At 38.3% G+C, this 21,909-nt stretch overlaps 1 protein-coding gene across 4 annotated transcripts in view; it reads right to left on the bottom strand.

Annotated features, from left to right (window-relative positions):
* Positions 1 to 21,909, bottom strand: part of sin3b (SIN3 transcription regulator family member B) — a 76,150-nt gene that overhangs the window by 40,615 nt on the left and 13,626 nt on the right. For all 4 annotated transcript variants that reach the window (XM_062027725.1, XM_062027723.1, XM_062027722.1 and 1 more), the window contains exons 2-8: positions 21,123 to 21,229; positions 11,612 to 11,765; positions 3,668 to 4,042; positions 3,431 to 3,586; positions 3,173 to 3,301; positions 3,009 to 3,098; positions 2,116 to 2,234 (exon numbers count right to left, since the gene is read on the bottom strand). In XM_062027725.1, coding sequence (XP_061883709.1) covers positions 2,116 to 2,234; positions 3,009 to 3,098; positions 3,173 to 3,301; positions 3,431 to 3,586; positions 3,668 to 4,042; positions 11,612 to 11,765; positions 21,123 to 21,229 — 1,130 coding nt within the window. The remainder of the gene's footprint in view (positions 1 to 2,115; positions 2,235 to 3,008; positions 3,099 to 3,172; positions 3,302 to 3,430; positions 3,587 to 3,667; positions 4,043 to 11,611; positions 11,766 to 21,122; positions 21,230 to 21,909) is intronic.

Here is a 21,909-nt window from a genome sequence, read left to right on the forward strand (position 1 = left end):
AAACAAAACTCAGTTGACAGTAAAAAATACTTCTCGCAGTTGTTGGATATGACTTTAAAGCAGGGGTCACCAACCTTTTTGAAAGCAAGAGCTACTTCTTGGGTAGTGATTAATGCGAAGGGCTACCAGTTTCATACACACTTAAATAAATTGCCAGAAATAGCCAATTTGCTCAATTTACCTTTAACTCTATGTTATTATTAATAATTAAAGATATTTCCACTTAATTGAACGGTTTAAAAGAGGAGAAAACACGAAAAAAATTCCAATTGAATTTTGAAACATAGTTTATCTTCAATTTCGACTCTTTAAAATTCAAAATTCAACCGAAAAAAAGAAGAGAAAAACTAGCAAATTCGAATCTTTTTGAAAAAATTAAAAAAATAATTCATAGAATATCATTAGTAATTTTTCCTGATTAACATTAATTTTAGAATTTTGATGACATATTTTAAATAGGTTAAAATCCAATCTGCACTTTGTTAGAATATATAACAAATTGGACCAAGCTATATTTCTAACAAAGACAAATCAGTATTTCTTCTAGATTTTCCAGAACAAAAATTCTAAAAGAAATTCAAAAGACTTTGAAATAAGATTTAAATTAGATTCTACAGATTTTCTAGATTTTCCAGAATATTTTTTTTGAATTTTAATCATAATAAATTTGAAGAAATATTTCACAAATATTCTTCGTCGAAAAAACAGAAGCTAAAATGAAGAATTAAATTAAAATGTATTTATTATTCTTTACAATAAAAAAATAAATTTACTTGAACATTGATTTAAATTGTCAGTAAAGAAGAGGAAGGAATTAAAAAGGTAAAAAGTTTAAAAATCCTAAAATCATTTTTAAGGTTGTATATTTTCTCTAAAATTGTTTTTCTGAAAGTTATAAGAAGCAAAGTAAAAAAATAAATGAATTTATTTAAACAAGTGAAGACCAAGTCTTTAAAATATTTTCTTGGATTTTCAAATTCTATTTGAGTTTTGTCTCTCTTAGAATTAAAAATGTCGGGCAAAGCGAGACCAGCTTGCTAGTAAATAAATACAATTTTAAAAATAGAGGCAGCTCACTGGTAAGTGCTGCTATTTGAGCTATTTTTAGAACAGGCCAGCGGGCTACTCATCTGGTCCTTACGGGCTACCTGGTGCCCGCGGGCACCGCGTTGGTGACCCCTGCTTTAAAGCATAACCAAGCATGCATCCTGTGTGTAGTGTTTTACTTCTTGTCTTGCGCTCCTATTTTGGTGGCTTTTTCTCTTTGTTTGGTATTTTCCTGTAGCAGTTTCATGTCTTCCTTTGAGCAATATTTCCCGCATCTACTTTGTTTTAGCAATCAAGAATATTTCAGTTTTTATCCTTCTTTGTGGGGACATTGTTGATTGTCATGTCATGTTTGGATGTAGATTGTGGACGCTGTCTTTGCTCCACAGTAAGTCTTTGCTGTCGTCCAGCATTCTGTTTTTGTTTACTTTGTAGCCAGTTCAGTTTTAGTTTTGTTCTGCATAACCTTCCCTAAGCTTCAATGCCTTTTCTTAGGGGCACTCACCTTTTGTTTATTTTTGGTTTAAGCATTTGACACCTTTTAACTTGCACGCTGCCTCCCGCTGTTTCCGACATCTACAAAGCAATTAGCTACCGGCCGCCACCTACTGATATGGAAGAGTATTACACGGTTACTCTGCCGAGCTCTAGACAGCACCGACACTCAACAACAACACATCATTTGCAGACTATAATTACTGGTTTGCAAAAAATATTTTTAACCCAAATAGGTGAAATTAGATCATCTTCCACGGCACACGGCACAGTGGTTGAAAAACACTGATTTACGAGCTTGAATGCATTAAAAATAGGAAATATGTGTGCTTGTCTCTCATAAGGATTGTGAATGATAGGCGAAAAAAAAAGAAAAAAAGTCAAGTTCCCTTCAAATGTGTATCGCCTGGGGACTGCGTTCCGGACTGAAAAATGTCAATGAAAATACATTTACCGTGACACCCATAGATAATAAAAATCGGAGTGGATGCTAGCTAAATTCTGTTTTCTGGAGGAGTATGTCAACGAGCAACACATTAAAACAATAACAATCATTTGCCAATTGCGACTTACCCCAGGAAAGGCGTGACCAGCTGGAGCAGCTCAGCTCCTGACACCACCTCCTGGTTGAACAAGGCAATGCAGCGCAAGAAGTTCTCGTACACTTCCTGGCTTTTAAACAGGCGGCGAACCTGAATGACAAATCACATCCCCACTTAAACATAAAAAAACAAGTCAAATCAGTGTTTCCCATAAACTGCCAAGATACCTGTGGTGGTGGGGGCGTGGCTATAGGCGTGGTCACCATGACATCATCGATTAATTTGCATAATTTACTACAATGATATGATTTCCGTCAAAAGGCTCAAAAAATGTATACTTACTAATTAATAATAACAGTTTTGTTTTAAACGTCCATCCATCCATCCATTTTACAGTATAATTACAACACTTTATGTACATATTTATATACAGATTTGAACAATAAGTTATTCACTGAAATATATTTATTAATTGTGGTTCTTACAAAAAATATATCTTATAAAATATAATAGCTAAAATGTCTCTTAAAGCTCTGCCCCTTTAATTAGTGCATACTAAATAATTTAACTTTAGCCTACTACTACAACCATATTATTTACCAGCAACATAAAGTGAAACAGAGGCAGAGGTGTCCTGCCACAGTCAGTAACAAATAAACAGAAAACAGTAGCGGTCAAATACAAATAAGGCACAAGAGAAGTATCCTACACTTCTCTTTTGTAAAGTAAATCTGAACAGCCGGGCATCTACATCTACTATATGATTTGCCTGAGAAGCTGGACAGGACAAAAAAAATAATAAAAAAAATATATATATTTTTTTATTTGTGGCGGACGTAATTATTTCGTGGCGGGCCGCCACAAATAAATGAATGTGTGGGAAACACTGAAAATATCATTGCTGGAAGTTCCAAGACTGCTCACCTTGTCAAAGAAGGAGAATTCTCGTAAGACTCCGTGTTTGCCGACTGACGCGATGGACTGATCTTTGGTACAGGAATACTTCATCTTTTTCTTCAGGGAGAAGACAGCAAACATGTTGACTTAGTGTGAAGTATATTGGTACATCACTAAAGATCCTGCAGTACCTTGAGTAGTGGGGACATGTGGGGCAGTAGTATGGGTCTGGGTCTCTTTTTGTTCTGCTTGCTAATCACGTCATCGTCGTCTGGTCTTTTCAGCTGGTCTTTCGCCCCCGTCAGCGAGTTCCCGGTGAACTATTGATAACGCATTTCAATTAACGTGGAAAGATTCAAACAATTGCAACACGTTTTGAACGCTATCAGTATGACATTTTACAGGAGAGAGTCGGGATTCTACGCTGAAGTCGTTATAGTTTTACTGACCAGCGATCTCTTTGCGTCTGGCAAGAATTGGCCAAACTCGGCCAGCAGGTCCTCTTGTCCCTTGAAAAGGCTGGCAACTTTTGAAAAGACCTCATCTTCAGTCATCCCGCTGGTACCTCGACTACCTCGGCTCTCCTTCACCTCCAGCTGCTCCTTCTGAGGGGCGGGAACATGAGTCACGGCCAAGGTCTGACCATAAATGGCATCTTAAATGACAGCTCTTTAGCGGAGCAATACCTGATATGTATGTAGAATTTCCAGGAAGGCTCTGTAGATCTCCGGGTGGTCCAGGAAGCGGTTTTTGATCTTGTTCACGTAGCTGATGGCACTGTCAAACTCCACCGGGCTGGTCTCTGAGGCGGGCGGGGACACGGATGAGGTGGGGGCCGGATTCTGACTCTCTCTGCTTGCCAAGGGAAGGGACAGTCTGGTGGGATTTTCCGGCGGTCCGACTGAAGAAGAGGTTGAGGACGATAAGGACTCCGAGGAGGCCGCCTTGACGTCACTTGTTTGGGCGGGTCCAGCTTCAGAGTTGGCGGCGGACGCACTACCCGAGGTCGATGTCACCGCGGAGGAGGGGGTGACGCTCTTTCCCTGTTGGCTGGGTGACACCTAAAGAAGACGGATGGATTAGATTCATATGCATAGAAAACCATTATTGATGCACTCATTCATTAATGGTGGTAAGTTACATTTGTCGCCACCGGGGCTGTCAATTTGTGCATTGACATTATACAACAGCGCGAGTGGCACTGGAAGTGTCTTGCACAAGAGCACAACCGCAGTGATTTGTACCATGAACCCTCAAGTTTTTGGACGACGGCTCTACCATCTGAGCCAGGTCGCCCCACACTAAATGACAAATAAGAGGCTTAGCGGTGCATGAATGTTAAGGCAATCTTTGACAAAGTATCATTTTAGTCCTTTTAATACTCAAATTAGTTAGCCATTATTGACGATCTTATAGGGCTGGGCGATATGGCTGAAAACTGTATCACCATACAAGTGTTTTGTATCGGTCAATAACCATACTTGTTGATATTTTTATCACCTATCTAAAATAAGGACCAGGAGAAAAAATATAAAATTACTTTTATTTCAAATGTAACCTTTCACTGATTATAAATCCCCTCAGACAACAAGGCAGAAAGGAAAGGAAATGTCAACACAAGCATTGGAAAACACTCAATGTAAACAAAATTGTAAAATGACATTGAACACTTGACAATAAGCTTTTAAAATGAAGGTGCAAAAATTGGGAGTATGTAAGAAATGCTTCATAAAGTGTGAAAATGTAAAAGAGAAACCTGACAATAACTATTTTCTGCAGGTTTACGGCTGTGCTCTAAAGGGTGAGCGTAGGCTAATGTGGTGTGGTATTACCGGAAAATAAATCCCCAAAACTGCTATACTGTCAAAATGACTTTTTTCCTCTCACATATTTTTCGCTCTCTGCGGGACTCATTTTGACTTTCTCTTCTCACTCCATGCAAAGAATGAACCGCAAGACAACAAGATGGCGCAATCAAACTTGATAGTTGATACGAATACCTGATTGGTTGTTAGCGTGCCACACCCACTGATCAGTGATCACTTCCTGCGTTGCTTAGCTACCAGAGAACGAGTGCCTTTGTTCATGCAACCAACATTGCTTCACAACTTCCGCTTTCTTTCGGCAGAAAAAAATAAAAAAATTATAATACGCATTTTTATTGATCGTACGTGACGGTGTGACTAAAGCATTGAGGAGTGGGACCATGCAGGACTAGCTGTAGTGTGCTTAAACAACCACCAGGTAGCATCTGTGAGCAGATAATACTGTATCACCTCTTTCTCTATGGGACTTATTAGGTTGGTAGTAGGGGTGTAACGGTACGTGTATTTGTATTGAACAGTTTCGGTACGTTGGTTTCGGTTCGGAGGTGTACCGAACGAGTTTCCACACGAACATATTAAGTAGCCGCCTCCGCTTCCTCCTGCCTCTGTTTCTGTCAGGACTCCACACAGCACCCAGCATTGTCCCACCCACACAACCATCTGATTGGTGACAAACAGAGCGGTAACAGCCTATCAGCAGTGCGTATTCAGAGCGGTAACAGCCAATCAGCAGTGCATATTCAGAGCGCATGTAGTCTTTGCTTAGCGTTTAGCAGGTAATCATCAGGCAGCGGACTCTCCCCAAATGATAATAAACACCTCCCAGTCAACTACTAGTAACATCACTATGAGCCCGTTGACCTTCTAGAAACACAAAAGGCAGCTCAGCTCGCTCGCAGTCCTGGCTTGAGGTGAAGGCTAATTCGCTTTTAGCGTAACGTTAGCTTATTTTGCGGTGTGTGTGTGTGTGTTACGGACAGCAAAGCCCTGTCTGTCTGTTATTTCACTTTACCTTTTTCTGTGTTGATTGAGCTGTGTTGAAGCAGCAAAAAAGGACATTATGTTAAATGAAGAGTTTCTGTCCCTGATAGTCTATATAATAATGTAAGTGCATCAATAAGCCTACATGAACTCCATGGTGTTCAGGGATGAATAGTCTCTCCGAATGCTATTGTTACCATTTTTTTCAGCTATAGTTACATGAATCATTAGTAATGCAGCAGCCTAGTTTTGAATGGCAGGGTCCCTGCTATCACATGTTGATACAAATATAACATTTACATAATAAATCAACTACAGGCTTCCCAAATGCTGTAATAAATTAAGCATGATGAGTTGACTTGAAACTGTTTAATGTTGCACTTTTTATATGTAGAAGAAAAGTTTTGTCCATTTTATTTAATCTGAGCAACAACTTGAGGCAGTTCAATGTTGATTAACGTGGGCAGAATTATTATAGTGTTCCCAATGTTAAAAGGATAAAGCCATTGCTTACAAATTTGGTAAATAAATAACCCAAAAATTAATACTTTGTTGTTTTCTTCTGTACCGAAAATGAACCGAACCGTGACCTCTAAACCGAGGTACGTACCGAACCGAAATTTTTGTGTACCGTTACACCCCTAGTTGGTAGTGCATTCTGCACTCACGCTTGATGTGGGAGATAAGGCAAACGCTAACCTAGACCCACTGTGTAATCATTAGAGGGACTCAAACAAGCGATGTACCGTAACTAAGGCTGCAAATCTGCACTCGTGCATTTTTGAGTATTAACATTTGAGCCTTGCAATTTTGTTTTGGCGCCATTATCGCCAAAAAGCCACTTTGCAGCACCAAAAGCCGCAGTTAGCCACTTGCTGGTGAACATTAAGCCGCTAAGGAGCCGCGGAAGTCCTTCACGAGCTGATAGAGACCACAAAGAACTGTGAGGGAGCGAGAGAGAGAGAGAGAGAGAAAAAGGCTATATGACGAGTAGCTGCAGAAGTTTCTGGCGAGTGTAAAAGCAAACATTTGCTCAAACAAATGGACAAATCAACGCGTGTGCATGTGTGTGTGTGTGTGTGTGTGTGTGGGTGTGTGTTTGCACTGCTTCCACAAAGCGCATTTGAATTATTTACCTTTGGAAAGAACAAATCTGATGTGAATTACAACCAAATCAGTAAAAGAATGAACAACACTAAAGGAAGCTTCCTCCTGTTGTTGGCGGGAGTATTGTTTACTCAACTGCAAAGAGCAGTAATGATTGTTATTCATTTGTCATTATTCCAAAAGTCAGGTCAAAACGTCACGGGATGGCATCTTTCCACCATTGTGGCCCCGGTGGTTGCCAGAGGACCTCAGGGCTGCAGGAACATTCATGTCTTCAAGAGGAGCTTTAAAAATAGAGATCGACCGATGTGTTCTTTTTCCCAGTGCCGATATTGATTATTACCGTATTTTCTGGACCATAGGGCGCACCGGATTATAAGGCGCACTGCCAATGAGCGGGTCTATTCAGGTCTTTTTTCATACAAAAGTCGCAATAAAGGGGTCATATTATGATTATTTTCTAAATGTAGAACATATCCTTGTGGTCTACATAACATGTAATGGTGGTTCCTTGGTCAAAATGTTGCATAGATGATGTTTTACACATCTAACTAACTGTTTTAATGACATTCACACTTTACTTCAATCAATAACGGAGCAGCATATCCTCATCCGTGGCTCACTGGTGCAACAACAACGCCCGAAATGTGTCCCGTGATAAACCGTCCGACCGGAACTCTCTAATAACTAAAGTTCCTTGGGTGAATAATGTAAACTCACTAGACCGGTATGTTTTAGTGCTTTCATGGTGAGTTTACTGACAGATATAAGTAAGAACTTTACACTACTTTATATTAGAAATGGCAACAGTGGAGGATGAATGTCCCATAACAAGAAGAAGCTTAAACGGGTTGTCGGCACGGACTACAAAGGCGGACGGGTGCAATTTTTCAGGACATATGCAGATCTCAAATACAGATCAGCAGGTACCAGAAGGTAAGAAAAGTTGCTTTTGCATAATATTGCGAAACAAAACGCCAGATAATTTCTTACCTTATACACACACCATAGTAATACTCGTATATTGAAGCACAGTACAATCCATCAAGCGGTGCGGCTTCATAGCTTACCAAAGTCGTACTAAAACATTTTGATAGATTTTTGAGCGCCGTGTGTAATGTTCTATAGTTTCAATTGAACATGTAACATTTTGGTGTTGTTTACTTGAGTCATATTGCAACAACGCCGGAAATGTGTCCCGTGAAAAACCGTTCGATCGGAACTCTCTAATAACTAGAGATGCCGATATATGCGTTAAAATGTAATATCGGAAATTATCGGTATCGTTTTTTTTTTATTATCGGTATCGTTTTTTTTTGTGTTTTTTTTTATTTTATTTTTTTAATTAAATCAACATAAAAACACAAGATACACTTACAATTAGTGCACCAAGCCAAAAAACCTCCCTCCCCCATTTACACTCATTCACACAAAAGGGTTGTTTCTTTCTGTTATTAATATTCTGGTTCCTACATTATATATCAATATATATCAATACAGTCTGCAAGGGATACAGTCCATAAGCACACATGATTGTGTGTGCTGATGGTCCACTAATAGTACTAACCTTTAACACTTAATTTTACTAATTTTCATTCATTACTAGTTTCTATGTAACTGTTTTTATATTGTTGTACTTTCTTTTTTATTCAAGAAAATGTTTTTAATTTATTTATCTTATTTTACTAATTTTTTTAAAAAGTACCTTATCTTCACCATACCTGGTTGTCCAAATTAGGCATAATAATGTGTTAATTCCACGACTGCATATATCGGTTGATATCGGTATCGGTTGATATCGGTATCGGTAATTAAAGAGTTGGACAATATCGGAATATCGGATATCGGCAAAAAGCCATTATCGGACATCCCTACTAATAACTAAAGTTCCTTGGGTGACTAATGTAAACCCACAAAACTGGTAGTTTTTAGCACTTCCATGGCGAGATATAAGTTATAACGTTATACTACTTTATATCAAAAATGGCAACAGCAGAGTCCCATAACAAGAAGATAGTGAAAAAGAAGAAGCTTGTCGACTACGGTATCGCCACGGACTACAGTGGCGGACGTGCGAAAATTTTCATGGCTTATGCAAATCTCAAATACACATCAGCAGGTACCAGAAGGTAAGAAAAGTTGGTTTTGCATAATATTGCGAAACAAAACGCCAGATAATATGTCTGCTAATGGGTGCCATTTTGCGGTCCTTATACACACACCGTAGTAATACTGGTATCTCGGACTACGGTAGCCGTAACGGGCCGACAAGCGGCGCGGCTTCAAAGTCGTACTAAAACATTTTGACAGATTTTTGAGCGCCTTGTGTAATGTTCTTTATTTTCAATGGAAAATTTAAAGTTTGTGTTGTCTACTGGCGTCATATTGCAGTCTACACGTAACTCTTATGCGTGACTACCATCTACAAGTCACACTTATTTCACCATGTACCAAATAAAATTGCTTCGAGGTCGGTAAGCACAACAATAATTATTCCGTACATTAGGCGCACCGATTTATAAGGCGCACAAAATGAAAGGATTTTAAGTGCACCTTATAGTAGGAAAAGTACAGTAGTAGTCAAGGAGGTCGATAACCGACATTTGGAGCTGATACTCATTTGCAGTCAAAAATATTTAAACGTGAACAGTAGGGGCGCAACGGTTTTGTAGATGCTCTGGTATTTTGGTTTCAAAGTCTTCACAACAATACTGTGACGCCTGACGGTATCAAACAAAAACTTGGTTCGTAGTTTTTTCTGGCCATGTCTGAAAACAAACTGCATCTCCCAGAATCCTCAGTGGCGCGCCAAGGTGAGGGCGTGGGACGCCGTAAGCAGGAAGTGAAGTGTGCTTGTAGTCGACGAGAGGAATTGGGTTTTTTTGGACATTTGCTGAAAAATGTCATCAAAATATATCCCCAACTATTTGAGTTACGTTGCTAACAAGCGGACAAACAAACCCGGATGAAAACTTACCCTCCTTGGCGGAGGTAAGAAAGTCTGCGTTCTGCAAAGCAATACTTTATTGTTTGTACTTTGGCGCCATCTTTTGGACGAATTCAATCACTGCAGGTGCTGCAGTGTCCTTCCATTGATCGGTAGTGCTTTTTTTTTTTTTAAACCAAAGTGCTGTTCAGTCTTCTAGCCGTCCATAGCGTTTCTACTCGTATTCTTCATTCATCAGTCCAAACAATGTTTGTAAATTTTACAATATAACTAAAACGGTTTATACTTACTAAACTGTCACATGTGTGATGTCTGTAGAAGTGTTTTCATGCATATTTGTACGTGCTATCGTAATGTAACGACGCTAGCTTCGTTAGCATTAGCTAATATGCGAACAAGTTTATGGGTGTCTTTGTTATTATTATTAACTAACAACGGCATTATTTTTGTATTGTTTCAGTTTCACAAATTCCTTAGTAAATTCACCGTGGAGTTTTGGAGTGTTTAGCTGATTGGAGAGCTAGCTTCTGCAGCTAAAGGGTCCATGACAATGACTTCAGTTTTGTTTGATCAGCCGTTTTACTGCCGTATTACAGACATCATTTGGAAACAATTAAGGTATGTAAATAAACATTTAAAGAATCTTACTGGGTAAATAACTAATGTCGCAACGTATATATCTGCGGCTTATAGTCCGTTGTGGCTAATATAAGGAAAAATATATTTTTTAGGGATGTCCGATAATGGCTTTTTGCCGATATCCGATATTCCGATATTGTCCAACTCTTTAATTACCGATACCGATATCAACCGATACCGATATATACAGTTGTGGAATCAACACATTATTATGCCTAATTTGGACAACCAGGTATGGTGAAGATAAGGTCCTTTTAAAAAAAATAAATAAATAAAGATAAATAAATTAAAAACATTTTCTTGAATACAAAAGAAAGTAAAACAATATAAAAACAGTTACATAGAAATTACTAATTAATGAAAATGCGTAAAATTAACTGTTAAAGGTTAGTACTATTAGTGGAGCAGCAGCACGCACAATCATGTGTGCTTACGGACTGTATCCCTTGCAGACTGTATTGATATATATTGATATATAATGTAGGAAGCAGAATATTAATAACAGAAATAAACAACCCTTTTGTGTGAATGAGTGTAAATGGGGGAGGGAGTTTTTTGGGTTGGTGCACTAATTGTAAGTGTATCTTGTGTTTTTATGTTGATTTAATAAAAAAAAAAAAAAAAAACGATACCGATAATAAAAAAAACGATACCGTTAATTTCCGATATTACATTTTAAAGCATTTATCGGCCGATAATATCGGCAGGCCGATATTATCGGACATCTCTAATTTTTTTCTTCCAAAATTTTGTGGGTGCGGCTTATATCCTGGTGCGCTCTATGGTCCGGAAAATACAGCATATTAGATAAGTAGTAGTAGTAGCCTGAGAAACTATTTGAAGAAATATTGTCTAAATTGAAAATAAGTCTTGACGCATGCTAAACCTTTAATCTTTAACTTGGGTGGCAACATTTTTTCCCAACGAGCTTAATATTTTAGTAGGTGTGTTTACATGACCCACATTTCTTCCATTTCAAATAGTTCAAAATAAGCGAAACACGGGGGAAAAGGGAGGCAGAAACAACCAATCCTGCTTCTGTAAAAAAAAAATAATCCTGAATGCCAGGGAAAAACAGACGTATAATGAGGGAAGGTCTATTTGGTCTCCCAGACTGTTCTGTGACTTACCTGTGTGGAGAATGGCGACTGGAGGAAGGCTATTCCGTTCTTTGGGACTTCTATCCGATAGCCGGGTGGTAGGAAGGCATTGAAGCCCAAGACGAGGTCGGGGTGCCCGTGGAAAAGTTGTGACACTCTGTTTATTACTCCCGGAGTATCAATGCTACAAAGGAAATCAGACAAAAAAGATGATATGGTTAAGCACACCACTAATAAACTAGTGTTTCCCATACATTAATCACAAATACATTTGGACAGCCACTTGTTCGCCCTCGCTCATAAACACATCATAGCGCACCTGGTCTGTCAGAGAATAAGAAGACGTAGAAAGTAGTGTTGTCCCGATCACAATATTTTGGTATCGTTTCCCGGGACCAAAATGTATTTTGATACTTTTCAAAAAAAGGGGAACACAAAAAAATTCATTGCTTTAACAGAAAATCTTATGATACGTTAAACATATATTTCTTATTGCAATCAAAAAACTATTTTGGCATTAAATAACATAGCACACTGGACAACTTCTCTTTTAGTAGTGAGTAAGCATACGGGTTACTAATTTGACTGCGAACACATTATGCAGTAACTAGGGGTGTAACGGTACGTGTATTTGTATTGAACAGTTTCGGTACGGGGGTTCCAGTTCGGTTCGGAGGTGTACCAAACGAGTTTCCACACGGACATATTAAGTAGCGTAGCGCACGTTGTGTAAACAATGCACACCGAGGCATAACACATGGCATGCTAGCAGCTAACGGGCTACGATAGACTAACCATACGTCCTCTTTTCACCGGACGTGTCCTCTTTTGCGGAGCTGTCAGGGCGGAGTTTCTTAAATGCCTCAAATGTCCGGCATTTTGAGTTAGGGTTGCATGTATTTTCAATGTATGTTCAGGGTTAAGAAGGGGTTAAAAACAAAACAAATTGTGCACGCAGCAGCATTGGTGAGGGAGGGGCAGAGACAGACAGAGAGAGAGAGAGAGAGTTATGATAAACGCGCATGCGTCGCCAGGCTCTGCTTTTTATCCATAGATTTAATTTTGTATTATCTATAGCAGGGGTGTCAAAAGTGTGCCCCGGAGGCCATTTGCGGCCCACAGCTAATGTTTTAAAGGCCCACGGCACATTCTAAAAATACTATTCAAATAAACAAAAACATAACAAAAGTGAAATAAAAAAAGGTTAAATGTAATTTAGAAAAAGTTGCAATGTTGACTAATAAAACAAAGCTGCTTTTTTTTTTTTCTTTCAAACTGTCATTGCTCAAAACATAATATTGAATCAAAATCAATGTTATTATGAATTATTGACCTATCCAAGGTTCCCATTACTTCACATCAAATATTCCACTAAGAAAAATATTTTTGGTGGAAGATTTTGCAAATTTGGTAAATAAATCACCCAAAAATTCTTGTTTTCTTACTGTACCGAAAATGAACCGAACCGTGACCTCTAAACCGAGGTACGTACCGAATTGAAATTTTTGTGTACCGTTACACCCCTAGCAGTAACACATTGTGTTCTATTATTTTGTCAAAACTATGAGGGACAAGCAGTAGAAAATTGACGGAAGGATTATTAATCAGCTTGTTCATTTAATGTTAATATCTGGTTACTTTCTGTTTTAACATGTTCTATCTACACTTCTGTTCAAATGTATTAAACACGTATTCTTCTGTTGTTTGGATACTTTACATTAGTTTTGAGTGATACTACAAATGTGGGTATGGATCCGATACCAAGTAGTTACAGGATCATACATTGGTCATATTCAAACTCCTCAAGTGTCCAGGGCAGGCTTGGGCAATTATTTTGACTGGGGGCCACATTTACAGCAAAAAATGTGTCTGGGGGCAAGTATATCTATTTTTAGGAACACTAATACAAAACCTCACAATAATGTCTCATTGAATGCTAAAAACGTTATGACAGACCGCCTTAAAAAACAATGGAATTTTAATTTTTTCTATGAAGGATAAAACACTGAATATTGACAAAATATGAATGTCAGACCTCCTTTCGATCGACACATTTTACAATCAAGTGAAACGCAACAAAAATGCAACAAACAGTGAAATAGGAACGCAAAGGGTACAAAATAAACCCACCTACAACCTGATATACCACTAAGCTTTAGAACTTTGTTGTGAATATTTCCTTACGCGTCTGTGGAAACGCTCCCCGCCCACACTGCGTGGTAGGGATGATGTTTGATAAGGAATTATCGAGTTCGAGCCTATTATAGAATCCTCTTATCGAACCGATTCCTTATCGATTCTCTTATGGAGTCCAGATAGGTTGTTGTATATGGAAAAAAACACACAATATTTTGTTTAACAAAAGCTCACTTTTATTATATAATAAAAAAATAAAATCTAATAAATAAATAAATATTGACTGTTACCCACCTAAAAAAATAAAATAAAATAAATAAATATTGACTGTTGTTACCCAAAGTATATTAAGTGGGATTTTTCAGAGAAACAAATATATACAGTAACACAAAAACAACCTGTCTCTGTGATCACTAAAGGTGCATAAATAATAATATAGGGTTAAATAAAATCAGTCCCTTGGGCACAAAACTGAAAATAATACAGCTCTCCAAAAAGTGCACTTCTGCTGCTATTGGAACATAACTGTTTGTTATGATGCTTTGACATTTTTGCACTTTATTTCTTTATTGAAAGAAAATTCTATGAAGAGAAAAGTTGTTTGCAAATGTGGTTACAATGCTAAAAAATGAAAAGTTAAAGCTAAAAAAGAAATACACTTTATTGAGTTAACATTATTTCTTCATAGTGGGAAAAATGTTATGAGCTAGAGAATATAACAACTACACTACCCAGCATGCAACGGGAGTTACGAGCATGCGCGGTAGCCCCGAAAAGTGTTGCATGTTGCCACGCTGTGAAAGTAAACGTCAAGAACTCAGCCAACACGCCTCGTCTGCATTATTTATAAGTAGACAGACAACACATCTACAGTGTGATTTTGTAACGTTTACAAGGAAAGAAAAACAAAAGTTAAAAAAGGGAGATATGTTGTATATATATGTATGTGCTGCGGTGTTGTATATATATGTATGTGCTGCAGTGTTGTATATATATGTATGTGCTGCGGTGTTGTATATATATGTATGTGCTGCAGTGTTGTATATATATGTATGTGCTGCAGTGTTGTATATATATGTATGTGCTGCGGTGTTGTATATATATGTATGTGCTGCGGTGTTGTATATATATGTATGTGCTGCGGTTGTTTTAAGAAGGTTGTGACAGCTGCCGTAAAGGAGGTGCGTTGCTAGCCTGGTTGCTATGTTTCCGGTGGGTGGTAAAAGTGTTGGTCATGTGTTTTACCCTGCTCAAATCTCTCAGTAAAGTTATTCGATGGATGATAGCTTTTGTTTTGAACTTTATTACACCTTGGAGCGCTTTTTCCCGTCCATTGTTTTCCTGCTTTCGCTATCTGCGCCTAATGACTGAGCTACGTGACGTCAATTCTTGTGATGTCACACGGAGCATTTCTGGTCGGGACGGGATTTGAATAAAGAATCAACTCTTTTCCTTTACTATAGTGGTCTCGATAACGGGTACCGGTTCTCAAAAAGGGTTTCGAGTCCGAGGACTCGGTTCTTTTCTTATCAAACAACCGGGAAAACCGGTTTCGAGTATCATCCCTACTGCTTGGTGCCTCGTCTGAGCTGCTGTTTACCATAGTAACTAATTACATGACCATAGTAACTAATTACATGACCATAGTAACTATTTAGATTACCATAGTAACTAGTATATCATACATAAGCGCAGATTCCAACCATTGAAATACTTAGTATAGTTGAAGACTTACGGTCATTAGAAAACATCACTGCACATCATAATGGGAGCTACACTTTACATCTTAAAGATCTAAAAAAATTATTTGGGAATGTCCGGCGGGCCAGATGGAAAAGCTTAACGGGTGGCATGTGGCCCCCGGGCCTTAATTTGCCCAGGTCCAGTCCAGGGACCTATTTCATGGGTTTATCAACAAGAACACAAATGACAAAATATTTTGTGACTGTAAAAAATAGTAATCATAGCAGTATCGACTATATACGGCTCTTGTACTTGGTATCGTTACAGCCGACTTATTTGTTTACATTCAGGAGCGCTAACTTGTTATCCGTGAGCTATTGCATCCTCCTTCGGTGTGTAGTGAAGCATGTTTTGCTAGTCCTCGTCCAAGAGGGATGATACTTGTAAAAATTGCAGTTTATTTTTCGCCACGGAGGTGAGGATAAGCAGTTATAACCCTGTGGATGGACATTAGCCGCTAAGACTCTGCAGTGTATTGCTGCACCTCACGTCCATTCTCACTCTTCTGTCTACACGCTGTTGCCGCTCGTAAGTGCTCTGTGTTCGTGTCGACTCACACGCCACTCTGCTTATATTACCAAAAAGGTCACCACGGTGCGCCATCATGTCCGTGAAAAGAAAGTACTGGTATTTTTTTTCAAAAGCATTTTAGTATCATTAGTAGAGATGTCCGATAATATCGGCAGGCCGAATATCATCGGCCGATAAATGCGTTAAAATGTAATATCGGAAATTATCGGTATCGGTTTTTTTATTATCTGTATTGTTTTTTTTTGTTTTTTTTTAATTAAATCAACATAAAAACACAAGATACACTTACAATTAATGCACCAACCCAAAAACCCCCCCTCCTCATTCACACAAAAGGGTTGTTTCTTTCTGTTATTAATATTCTGCTTCCTACATTATATATCAATATATATCAATACAGTCTGCAAGGGATACAGTCCGTAAGCACACATGCTGGTCCACTAATAGTACTAACCTTTAACAGTTAATTTGACTCATTTTCATTAATTACTAGTTTCTATGTAACTGTTTTTATATTGTTTTACTTTCTTTTTTATTCAAGAAAATGTTTTTAATTTATTTATCTTATTTTATTATTATTTTTTAAAAAGTACCTTATCTTCACCATACCTGGTTGTCCAAATTAGGCATAATAATGTGTTAATTTCACGACTGCATATATCGGTTGATATCGGTATCGGTTGATATCGGTATCGGTAATTAAAGAGTTGGACAATATCGGAATATCGGATATCGGCAAAAAGCCATTATCGGACATCCCTAATCATTAGTATTGGGCTTAGGGCTGGGCGATATATCGATATATCGCGGGTTTGTCTCTATGCGATATAGAAAATGACTATCGTGATATTGGAGTATACGTTCTCACGCAGTTGCTTTTAGCTGCGGGGCATTAAACTGCATGCGTTTCTCACTCTTTCCTGTCTCTCCTTCTCACAGACTTAAAACAAGCGAACCTTCTTACATACGTCACATACTGTCACGTGAGCAACGTCACATGCTCCCGCGGGGCAGACAGCGACATGGTAACGTTAGCTGTGATGCTAACAGCTAACGGTGTGGTTTGAGTGGTAATACGAGAGAAAGAAGGTGCGAATCGGGTAACAAATGGAGGAATAATTAATTCCCAATTCCCATCGTCTGACGGTGGTTTGGCTTCAAGCGGGAATGTCTTTACATGTCAACATCTCCGTTCGGTGCCACACCAACTAAATGCAGAAGCAACTGTTTCCACATCAACACCATAGGACAGGGGTCACCAACCTTTTTGAAAGCAAGAGCTACTTCTTGGGTACTGATTAATGCGAAGGGCTACCAGTTTCAAAACACTTAAATAAATTGCCAGAAATAGCCAATTTGCTCAATTTACCTTTAACTCTATGTTATTATTAATAATTAATGATATTTACACTTAATTGAACGGTTTAAAAGAGGAGAAAACACGAAAAAAATTACAATTAAATTTTGAAACATAGTTTATCTTCAATTTCGACTCTTTAAAATTCAAAATTCAACCGAAAAAAAGAAGAGAAAAACTAGCTAATTTGAATCATTTTGAAAAAATTAAAAAAAGAATTTATGGAACATCATTAGTCATTTTTCCTGATTAAGATTAATTTTAGAATTTTGATGACATGTTTTAAATAGGTTAAAATCCAATCTGCACTTTGTTAGAATATATAACAAATTGGACCAAGCTATATTTATAACAAAGACAAATCATTATTTATTCTAGATTTTCCAGAACAAAAATTTTAAAAGAAATTCAAAAGACTTTGAAATAAGATTTAAATTTGATTCTACAGATTTTCTAGATTTGCCAGAATCATTTTTTTGAATTTTAATCATAATAAGTTTGAAGAAATATTTCACAAATATTCTTTGTCGAAAAAACAGAAGCTAAAATGAAGAATTAAATTAAAATGTATTTATTATTCTTTACAATAAAAAAAAATACATTTACTTGAACATTGATTTAAATTGTCAGGAAAGAAGAGGAAGGAATTTAAAAGGTAAAAAGGTATATGTGTTTAAAAATCCTAAAATCATTTTAAGGTTGTATTTTTTCTCTAAAATTGTCTTTCTGAAAGTTCTAAGAAGCAAAGTAAAAAAATAAATGAATTTATTTAAACAAGTGAAGACCAAGTCTTTAAAATATTTTCTTGGATTTTCAAATTCTATTTGAGTTTTGTCTCTCTTAGAATTAAAAATGTCGGGCAAAGCGAGACCAGCTTGCTAGTAAATAAATACAATTTAAAAAATAGAGGCAGCTCACTGGTAAGTGCTGCTATTTGAGCTATTTTTAGAACAGGCCAGCGGGCTACTCATCTGGTCTTACGGGCTACCTGGTGCCCGCGGGCACCGCGTTGGTGACCCCTGCCATAGGACATATACTATTTGATAGCAGCTCATTTTTATGTGTCACTTATTGAAATATCTTGTGTTTATTTGTTTTTAACTATTGTAGTGGCGTTCCATACAAAAAGTGCACTTTAATTTAGTGTTGTTTTGATATGTCATCTTAGTGACATCATGCACAAAATACTAATAGCTTGTTTTTAAATGTCTGACAATCTTTCACTTTCTGTTTTGAAATGACATGAATGTTTGTGCCACTGCTTAATAACTGTTTAATAAATACACTTTTAGTTGTGATTTCCCTCTCTGCATGAAAGTTTAAAAGTAGCATATATTAATGCAGTATGAAGAAGAATGTTTGAATGTAGACACATAGAATCATCATACCGCTGTGATTATATGCATCAAGTGTTCATTCAAGGCGAAGGCAAAATATCCACATATATATCGTGTATCGCGATATGGCCTAAAAATATCGAGATATTAAAAAAAGGCTGTATCGCCCAGCCCTAATTGGGCTACATCTTTAGTAGTAAGAGAGATCGGTGCTGACAACTATGTGACTTTATGGCTAGGTTTAGCGAGTGTTTCAAGCCCTCAAGATACTTTGGCGACTCGGACATGAGCGAATGCGTCGCTCTTCCTAACGATCACCCAGAAGTATTCCCAGGAGCAGCTTCATTTTGTAGAACTATAAAAACAATCGCCCGAAGAAGGTTTATGGTAATTATAAACATGATTGTGTAGCTTGTCTTTTTTGCACGCTTTTTGCAAATGCGTCATTAGCCAATGATGCAAATTTGCCGACTTCATCATTACGTTTTATACCTTCTGCAAATCTTTTCAAAGGACAATACGACAGAAATGAAACTACTTTAGAGTAGTCAGGGTACAGCTTGTATGGCAGTATAGATGTAATAACCACTGAAAATTAGTCAACACAAAGGCGAAATGGTCTAAATAGCTAAGCAACCCAAGATAACCGTGTCGAGCATAATGGTGGCAGCATCATGGTGTGGGGCTGTATGAGTGCTGCGAGCACAGTGGAGCTGTGGTTCATATGAAATTGAACACGTTTTGTGACATTCTAAAGCTCTTTTGGGAAACTGGGCTTTTCTGCAACATTGATAACGAGCCTAAACACACCTTTGAGAAGACAAGTGCCTCGCTGAGGAAGCTGAAGGTGTGGCCAAGAATGAGCACCTGTGGGGTAATCCTCAGGCGGAAGGAAGGTGGATGTCCTTTACAAAGTCATACTTGTCTATGCGTTTTGGCCTCTTGTCCACACGCAAACGCATACAAAATGCACATTTTTGAAAACGCTGGACAGGTGGAAGGGTTTCAAAACTCATCGCCAGTGCGCCTTATAATCCGGTGCGCCTACTGTTAAAATGTTGGTGACTGTACTGTTCAGTATCCAGTAGGGGTGAAACGGTACGTGTATTTGTATTGAACCGTTTCGGTACGGGGGTTTCGGTTCGGTTCGGAGGTGTACCGAACGAGCTTCCACACGGACATATTAAGTAGCCGCATCCGCTTCCTTCTGCCTCTGTTTCTGTCAGTCCTCTATACAGCACCCGGCATTGTCCCACCCACACAACCATCTGATTGGTTACAAACAGAGCGGTAACAGCCTATCAGCAGTGCGTATTCAGAGCGCATGTAGTCAGTGCTTAGCGTTTAGCAGGTAATCATCAGGCAGCGGACTCTCCCCAAATGATAATAAACACCTCCAAGTCAACTACTAGTAACATCACTATGAGCCCGTTGACCTTCTAGAAACACAAAAGGCAGCTCAGCTCGCTCGCAGTCCTGGCTTGAGGTGAAGGCTAATTCGCTTTTAGCGTAACGTTAGCTCATTTTGCGGTGAGTGTGTGTGTTACGGACAGCAAAGCCCAGTCCGTCTGTTATTTCACTTGACCTTTTTCTGTGTTGATTGAGCTGTGTTGAAGCAGCAAAAAAGGACATTATGTTAAATGAAGAGTTTCTGTCTCTGATAGTTGATAAAATAATGTAAGTGCGTCATTAAACCTACATGAACTCCATGGTGTTCAGGGATGAATAGTCTCTCCTATTGCTATTGTACCATTTTTTCAGCTATAGTTACATGAATCATTAGTAATGTAGTTTTGAATGGCAGGGTCCCTGCTATCACATGTTGATACAAATATAACATTTACATAATAAAAATCAACTACAGGCTTCCCAAATGCTGTAATAAATTAAGCATGATGAGTTGACTTGAAACTGTTTAATGTTGCACTTTTTATATGTAGAAGAAAAGTTTTGTCCATTTTATTTAATCTGAGCAACAACTTGAGGCAGTTTAACGTTGTAACGTGGACAGAATTATTATAGTGTTCCCAATGTTAAAACGATAAAGCCATTGTTTACAAATTTGGTAAATAAATAACCAAAAAATGTATATTTTGTTGTTTTCTTACTGTACCGAAAATGAACCGAACCGTGACCTCTAAACCGAGGTACGTACCGAACCGAAATTTGAGTGTACCGTTACACCCCTAGTATCTAGCATTTTTGCACTTTTTTTTCCCTAAAAAAAAAAAGGAACTGAATCGATTTCAAATCACTGAATTATTTTGGGATCTAAAACTTCAATTATGATTCGCATCGCGTCGTTGTTCAAACCCGTAGTACTGTCTCTTGAAAGGGCACGCTATCATAAAAAGGGTTGCTTAGTTTTTTTGTGGAAGCCCCCAGTAATGCTAATCGCGTGTTTTTAGCTCAACACAGTTAGCACATAAAGAAATACCTCTGTGACTTGAACTCCTTCATGATGTCGAGGAACTTGTTGTATATGCCGGGGTCGTTGGCGAAGCGGATCTTGACCTGGTCCAGGTATGACAAGGCATCTTCCACCTGCAAGGGCAAACATGCGGAGCATGAAAAGTCTGCATGCAGAGGATGCTGAATCAGCTGTGGTGTCGTTCAAAAGCCTCCGCCAGCACACATTCTCAGCTAACCACGTCCATTGTCCCCCGGTTAATAGCTCTGTCAACAAAACGCTCAAGTTAGCAGCTGTGTACTATTAGTAAATATGTCAACAAATGCGTGGCGACCTAAACACGCTCACTGCTCTTTATTGGCCACACATCGGGGATGGGTGAGAGTAATGCAGTGTTTGTCAACCTTTTTTCAGCCACGGCACATTTTTTGCGTTGAAAAAACGCGGAGGCACACCACCAGCAGAAATCATTAAAAAACGAAACTCAGTTGACAGTAAAAAGTCGTTGTGGCAATTGTTGGATATGACTTTAAAGCATAACCAAGCATGCATCACTATAGCTCTTGTCTCAAAGTAGGTGTACTGTCACCACCTGTCACATCCCACCTTGACCTTGCATCTACTTTGTTTTTATCCTTCTTCGTGGGGACATTGTCGATTGTCATGTCATGTTCGGATGTACATTGTGGACGCCGTCTTTGCTCCGCAGTAAGTCTTTGCTGTCGTCCAGCATTCTGTTTTTGTTTACTTTGTAGCCAGTTCAGTTTTAGTTTCCTTCTGCATAGCCTTCCCTAAGCTTCGATGCCTTTTCGTA

The sequence above is a fragment of the Entelurus aequoreus genome, linkage group LG19, assembly GCF_033978785.1.
Source record: "Entelurus aequoreus isolate RoL-2023_Sb linkage group LG19, RoL_Eaeq_v1.1, whole genome shotgun sequence".
Taxonomy (NCBI): domain Eukaryota; kingdom Metazoa; phylum Chordata; class Actinopteri; order Syngnathiformes; family Syngnathidae; genus Entelurus; species Entelurus aequoreus.